General features: G+C 50.8%; 1 protein-coding gene across 1 annotated transcript; it reads right to left on the bottom strand.

Annotated features, from left to right (window-relative positions):
• Positions 1–1,297: 1,297 nt before the first annotated feature.
• GCC1 (GRIP and coiled-coil domain containing 1) lies at positions 1,298–6,557 on the bottom strand. The gene is made up of 2 exons (XM_036426016.2): positions 5,099–6,557; positions 1,298–3,525 (listed from the first exon to the last, which is right to left on the bottom strand). Exons 1-2 carry the CDS (start codon positions 6,128–6,130, stop codon positions 2,230–2,232), a joined length of 2,328 nt encoding a protein of 775 aa, XP_036281909.1. The 5' UTR covers positions 6,131–6,557; the 3' UTR covers positions 1,298–2,229.
• Positions 6,558–7,534: the final 977 nt, after the last annotated feature.

Raw genomic sequence — 7,534 nt, forward strand, 5'->3', positions numbered from 1 at the left:
AAACAACAATTATGGATCTTTCCATTCTGTTGAAAACTACCTAGAAATAACAATAATAATACATTATATCCTACATGCAAGGAGATTAGGTAATAAAATTGAGATGATGATGATTTTCTTTAGCTTGATATTCTGAGAAACTTTTCCAGGAAACCATAAACTCTGATTGAAGCATAATAAAGCTTTCACAGGTTACTTCTAAAGTTTAAAGCAGTAACTATGAAAAGTTCCAAGCCTACTCACTAAACCCATGAGAACATCTTTTTCCAATAATAGCTGCCTACATACAAACACATACACATAATCCCAGGTTAAAAAGTATTAGCGTTGTGATGGAGGCAGTTAAAGCAGAAGTATCTATTCCTAGATTCAAGCTCATGGATCAATATAATTAAATATTTCCATCCTTTTCATTTACCATTTTCATTCGCACTCTATTTGTGTCCCGATACATACATACCATCATGGAAGCACATAAGTCAAGTTGTTCAGGTTTAATGACTCCTTGGTTTCTTATTAACATTTGGACAGATCACTTCTGTCCCATTAAGTCCATGCACTGTTTGTAGTTTGTAGATAGTCTAGGTCACCCAGCCTCCCAGTGAGAACATTTTAATCAAATTATTCTACACATCAAAACCTCGCAAAACAGCTCTATGATGAAATAACAAAGGTACAGATTAGTAGTGAGTGGCAAAGCATTGGTCTTTAGGGTCCAAAGATCTCTATAACCAGCAAAAGCAGTTGGGGGGCAAAAAACAAATAGAGGGACTGACACTGAACCCCACTCTTCTGAGTCCCTCCTTTCCAGACTGCCTGAAAAATAAGCCATCTCTTCTTAAGTGCAGAATGAATCTACTTATGCAACTCCAGATGTAAGAAACCACACAGGAAAAGGAAAGGTATAGCAACTCATGTGGGAAGATGAGAACTGTGGACTGAAACTCTATTACCTCCCTGAGTGAGTGGGCAAAATACCCTGGTGACAGTAACCATGAACACCTTACCCAGAATGCTACCCAAAGAGCAGCAAGAACCCTGGTCTGGCCTTGGCTGAACTTCCACGACTTTGCTGTGAGGGTCCCAGCAATCTTCCTCTTCCCTATAAACCTCTGAGCTAAGTTCTTACAGCCAGGCAGGATCAGAGCTTCCCAATAGGACCCCTCTCTGCAAGAAGCTATAATTATTTTTCTTTTTTTCTTTTTTTAAATTGATTTGAGAGAAAAGAGAGGGAAAGAGGGATAGGAACATCAATGATAAGAAAGAATCATTGTTCTGCTGCCTCCTACATACTCCCTACTGGAGATTGAGCCCAAAATCCAATCAAGTGCCCTCGCCAGGAATTGAACTGAGACCTCCTGGCTCCAAGCTCAACCACTGAGCCAGACTGGCTGGGCAGATTTTTTTCTTAATGCAAGTTCAACATTGAAGAAAAGGTAGCAGCCATTTACTTACAAATCGCAGGTCAACCATAGGCAGGCTGGTTAAGGGAGGGACAAGTGTGAAAGGTCTATTATAATCCTATCCAGGCCACAAGCAGGTCACTCAGGAAATCCCTAAGATCAAACTGGTGCTCAGGATTTTCTCTAGGGTGGTCAAAGTGTGTTTTGTGCAGACTGATTAGGTTGTACCCAGTCCTAACTAGACCAAGCTTCCCAGTTCCAGGATGAACTCACTATTCCGTGGCCCTCTGGACTAGTGGACAACCTGTCACTATTTCAAACTTCACGGCCCCTCTCCAGCCTGGATTTATATCCCCAGATAATTGGGGCAGCGGTGGGCCAGATTCAGGTGATGTTAGAGAAAACAGCTGGTCCTGTGAGTGTTTAGAAACTGCCTGAACTCCCTTTGGAAACACATTTACTCCTAGCTCTGTGCCAAAAAATAATTTGAAAATATTTGAAAATAATAAAAAATAAAAAGTCTTATTTTCAAATATTTTCCTACCACATCCCCAACTTTTGCACCCCTCAATATTAACCTCTCCTCCTCACACACACCACCATCCACCACCACCACCAAATGTTGTCCCAACACTTCCAGGATCTCTAGGGCCTGTGGATAAAGCAGCATTAATGGCATTTGGCAGAATGTCCCACCCCACTCTGAAGACTCCTTCCAGTTCAACACCGAAGAAAACGATAAGGTAAGAGAAGCGGCAGTAGAAACCGGAGTCCGTCTCTTCCCACGTACGAGGCACGGAAATTTCAGGAGTTAGTGGACATGACATCATCTCTTGCCAGAAGGCCACCAGCTACCACTGGGTGGGAGGTGCATTATCACTTGTTTCTCCTCTGGACTGAAATGCAAGATCGTCAGGATGGCCGTGAGCGTCTGCTGGCGGCCCAGGCTGTCCGGCAAGGTCAGGAAGCGGTAAATGATGTTTTTGAGGTACTCCAGATTGGCTCCCTCCCGACTCTGGTCCCTGGTGTTCTTCTCAATGTGGCTCTGGAGAACCCCAACCTCCTCTCGGTGCCGCTCCCCCTCCTCCAGCAGCCGCTCCTGCAGCTGATGCACCTCCGCCTCCAGCCTGTGTTTCTGCTTCCTCAGGAATGTGATCTCCACCTCCTTGCGGGCCAACTGCTCGGCGTACAGGAAGAACGTGGGCTCGTTGGCCGCAGCAAGCTGAAGTGCTTGGGTCAGGTTATCAGGGGAAGCTACATCAGCGGGGTCCCCGGGATCCCCACCACCCACAGGGCTTCTCCGTCCCGGCAGCACAGAAGACAACGCCACCGACCTCAGCTGCTCCAGCTCCAGGTCCTTCTCGGCCAGCACCGCCAGGGCCCGGTCCCGCTGCTTGTGCAGCTCCTCCTCCAGCTTCAGCGTGCGGTCCCTGAAGTCCAGCTGGCTCCGCTCCAGCTCCTGCCGGTGCTGATGCTGCAGCCGGGCCAGCTCCTGCTTCCAGTCCTCGGCCTCCTGCTGGTGCTGGCGCTCGAGCTCCTCGCAGGACAGCCGCAGCGAGATGTACTTCTCCTTCAGCTCCGCGAGCTGCTCCTGGGATTCCTCCAGCTCCTTGGCCAGGTTGCCGTCTTTGGTGTTCTTGCTCTTGAGGACGACCTGGGCCCTCATCTTGTACCTCTCAAACTCCTCCTTCAGCTGTTTCAGCTCCTGCTGGTAGTAGAGCGCAGTAGCCTTCTCCCCGTCCGCAGCCTCGGAGCTGGGCATTATCTCCAGGTGGCAGAGCTTCTCCACATCCAAGGTCACCTGGCTTTTCCTGGCTGCCACCTGCAGCAGCCTCTTCAGCTTCTCCATCTTGTCCTTCAGGACATTGACATCCAGACTGGACTCTTCTGCATGGCTGTCTAGAGGGGACCGGCTAGAGACTGCGAGAGCCAGCGTCTTGTTCTCCAGGTCCAGCTGCAGAATGCGCTCCTTCAGCTTCTGGATGGCCAGCTGGTCCTTCTGCTTGGCTTTCTCATAGGTGCCCAGCAGCTCCGACACCTCGGATATTTGGTTCTCCAGGGCTGCCACCCTCTTCTCTTCCAGCTGAGATTGCTGGCGGAGTTGATCCTCTGCAAGGGCTGTCTGTAAAACAAGGGAACAGTTAGAAATCCATCCAGAATGGCCACGAAGCTCTATGGCAAGCTTTGAGAAAGCAAGATAGGAGAGCAAAAGGCCGGGGACTGACCTGACAGGAATGGGAACTGGGGATTTTTCTGTTGATTTAGGCGCTCACAAAAGTTCCTGTAACCTGCCAAAACCAGTTTGGCTCAGTGGATAGAGTGTCAGCCTGCAGACTGAAAGGTCCCGGGTTCGATTCCGGTCAGGGGCACGTACCTTGGTTGCGGGCACATTCCCAGTAGGGGGTGTGCAAGAGGCAGCTGATCTATATTTCTCTCTCATGGATGTTTCTAACTCTCTCTCCCTTCCTCTCTGTAAAAAAATCAATAAAAAATATATTTAAGCCGAGACCGGTTTGGCTCAATGGATAGAGCGTCGGCTTGCGGACTGAAGGGTCCCGGATTCGATTCCGGTCAAGGGCATGTACCTTGGTTGCGGGCATATCCCCGGTGGGGGGTGTGCAAGAGGCAGCTGATTGATGACTCTCTCTCATCGATGTCTCTAACTCTCTGTCTCTCTCCCTTCCTCTCTGTACAAAATCAATAAAATATATTTTTTAAAAATATATATATATATATTAAAAAAAAAAAAAAAGTTCCTGTAACCTGCTAGGGTTCTGCTCTCAGCCACAAGTTATACCAAACAATATTAAGAACCTTTGTATATCAGCCCTTTTTCTTATCCTTAGTGCTTTCACTTTCTCCCATTACACCTTCAACTCATATTAAATATGTTATCCTTGTGTATCATGTACTTTCCCAAATCCTATTAAGAAATCAGGTGACATTCTTTTCCTCTCCAATATTTTTGGGAGGTTCAAAACTGAGTTGGATCTCTCTCCACACTGAACAGAGGCACTATAAAAGAGCATACCTTTAGAGGCAAATCTTGACTAAAAGCAATTACAAGAGGTTATTTTTTTCGAAGAAAATTCCCATTGCCCCCTTCGGCCATTCTCCCTGTAGGCATATCCTGCTACCTACAAATACGCATATACCTACAGGCAAACATACTGCCTTTCACTGCTCAGCTGCTACGATATGCTTCACAGAGCACAGCTGGTAAGATGCCAATGCCCAGAAACTCAGAGCTATCTGGCTCCAACCCAGCTGACACTCAGAAGCTCCACATCCTGTTGGAAGCATACTCTGTGGATACTGTCAGCACCACACAGAACAGGAATTCCCAGTACTCCCAAATAAAACTTTCTGAGTAGCATCTAAAACTGACAGTACAGCCGAAACCGGTTTGGCTCAGTGGATAGAGCGTCAGCCTGCGGACTGAAAGGTCCCAGGTTTGATTCCAAAGGCATGTACCTTGGTTGCGGGCACATCCCCAGAGGGGGATGTGCAGGAGGCAGGTGATCGATGATTCTCTCTCATGGATGTTTCTAACTCTCTATAAAAAAACAATAATATATACATTTAAAAAAACAAACAAAAAAAAATCCTGACAGCACAGCCACTATCAAAGGAGGAAGAAGGCCTTAATATTTCCCACTTCAGGCTAAATGACTGAAGGAGATGAAGATAATTACCTTCCTCATTTCCTGCTGCAATTGGGCCTGGAAATGGCTCTTGAGGCAGGCGGCCTCTTCCTGAAGCTTCTGCAGCCGGGGGTCTGGCCGACTCTTCTCAGCTCGAAGCGCCTGCAGCTCAGCTTTGAGGTCCTCCACCTCGCGGGTCAGCTGCTTAGCCTGCAGTTCAAACCCTTCCATCTGACCAGCGGCGTGTGCCCGCCCGGCCAGGGCTTCTCGGGTCTCTTCCAACCGGAGCTCCAAGTCTTGGCGCTGGGTCCTCTCTTCCTGCAGCAGTTTCTGGAGCTCCCGCAGCATCACGGCATGGTCGCTCTGCTCCTGGGCCCGATCGTGCTGCTGCGTGATGAGTCTGGCTTTGGTTTCTGCTATCTGCTCCTGCAGCTCCTTCAATTCTCCCTCCAGGCGCTCCCGCTCCTCCTCTGCCTTTTTACTGGCATCCTCCAAGTCCTGTTTCATCTTCTTCTTGTCAGCCAGGTAAGAAGCTTCCATGCGGGACTTTTCCTGGGTGACTGTGGCCAAAGAGCTCGTCAGAGTGGCCAACTGAGTCTTCAACTGGTGCAATCGTTTGTCCACCTCCCCGCCCGCCGGCTGTCCGTCCCCGCTGCTAGTGCTAACACCACTCTCGGACCCACTAGCCTCTTCAGACTTGAGAGGTGGTGGCCCACGGGCCAGCCTGTCATCTTCTGCCCCAAGCTCACCCTTGGTGCTAGTGAGACTGGCCGTGGTGTCCAAGCTGGTGGCGGTCCCAGTGCTGTCCTCGCTGTGAGTGGAGCACCGGTCATCCACGCAGTCGGGAGAGGTGTGGCCTGGAGGCTGGGCACCTGCGAGGCCCACATCCGCCTCGTGGGATACGGATAGCACCTTGATGCTGGCCTCCAGAGCCTCTTTCTCTTTCAGGAGGCTCTTATAGGCGCGGACCACATCCTTGAGCCGTGCCTGGTACTGGAGGAGCTGCTTCTTCTGGCTCTCAATGGTCTCCAGCAGGTCCCTCTTGCTCGGGCCAGCCCCGAAATTCATCCCGAACTTCTCCATGAGGATTCAGAACTGGTCGTTCCACGTCAGCGTTTGGACAACCTGGGTAGAGAGAGTCACGATGACGCTGGCAGATGTTGTGGTCCCCGAGGCCGCATATCCGCTCCTCCCAGTTTCCGAGACCACCGAAGCGGGGCGGCGGGGCGGCGGGGCAACCTGGCAGAGCGCACCCAGGTCCCTACGCCCAGGCCGGGGGCGGGGCGGATCCTAGAGGCGGGGCGGCGCCAGCACCAGAGGAGCGCGCTTCCAGGCCCCCCCCCCCCCCACTGTCCCAGCAGCCGCTCCGGCTCCTCGCTCGCCGGGGCGTCAGCAGCCCCGAACGGGCCTGCGCCCACGGTCCGCGAGGGTCTGAGCCGAGCACAGCAGCCCCATCACGACTTCCTAACCGCAGAGGCCCGTAGGGGCGCTTCCGGGTCCGCCGGAAGTGACGACAGCAGGACGCCAGAGACTCCGCCCCCGGCGGGCACGGAGTGGGCGGGGCTACTTCAGCCCCTGAGGCGGGCCGCCCGCTGAGAACCTAGCGGGGCTGCAGGGGGACCGCGGCCGCGGAGAGCTCAGCTCGCGCAAGTGGAGGACACGCGGTGCTGCTGGTTTCAGGGCGTTCGCCTGAGCTTGCCCTCAGGCTGCGATCAGCAGGGGACAAGGCGACGTCGCACTGTCCTTACCAAATATTGGGGTGAGCGAAGCTCCCATTGTTTCAGGGATCAGTACTTTTGCACCTAAAGAGCAGCAATGAAGACTCCCATTTAGACCATGAAAACAGCAACCCTTCCTAGGCCAGCCTTTGGCACCTAGTAGGCATATACCATAATAATTATGAGCACCCCTTCTGAATCTGCTGAGTTGATTCAACAAGTGTTTGTAGCCAAAACTGGTTTGGCTCAATGGATAGAGCATCTGCCTGCGGACTGAAGGATCCCGGTTCAATTCTGGTCAAGGGCATGTACCTGGGTTGCGGGCACATCCCCATAGGGGGTGTGCAGGAGGCAGCTGATCGATGTTACTCTCTCATCGATCTTTCTGATTTTCTATTCCTCTCTTCCTCTCTGTAAAAAATCAATAAAATATATATATTTTAAAAAATAAGTGTTTATAGAGGGCACCCGATAGCCAAAACGTCTTTCCCAAGTGCCAACAACTCTATTCCAGAAGCTTCACTAGAGTTTTGCTGTGTAGTCTTACAAATAATTCTGCTCAAGGGGGTATCATTAGCACTGTTTTACAGATGGGGGAACAAGAAGCACAGAGAGGGTAAGTAGCATGCCCAAGGTCGCACAGTAAGTTTAGGAATCCTATGCAGATCAGTCCCACTCTCAACATATCAAATGCCATGCCAGGTAATCACCATGGAGAGACAAGGTCCTGCCTTCCAGGAGCTGGCATCTAGTGAGGGACCAGGCCTGC

Source organism: Pipistrellus kuhlii, unplaced genomic scaffold (genome assembly GCF_014108245.1).
Source record: "Pipistrellus kuhlii isolate mPipKuh1 unplaced genomic scaffold, mPipKuh1.p scaffold_m20_p_10, whole genome shotgun sequence".
Taxonomy (NCBI): domain Eukaryota; kingdom Metazoa; phylum Chordata; class Mammalia; order Chiroptera; family Vespertilionidae; genus Pipistrellus; species Pipistrellus kuhlii.

Excerpts from the sequence above, each read along its gene's own strand:
- GCC1 (XM_036426016.2), bottom strand. The coding sequence starts at position 6,130 with ATGGAGAAGTTCGGGATGAATTTCGGGGCTGGCCCGAGCAAGAGGGAC. Across the intron at positions 3,526-5,098 it reads TGCAGCAGGAAATGAGGAAG|ACAGCCCTTGCAGAGGATCA; the intron begins GTAATTATCTTC and ends CTTGTTTTACAG.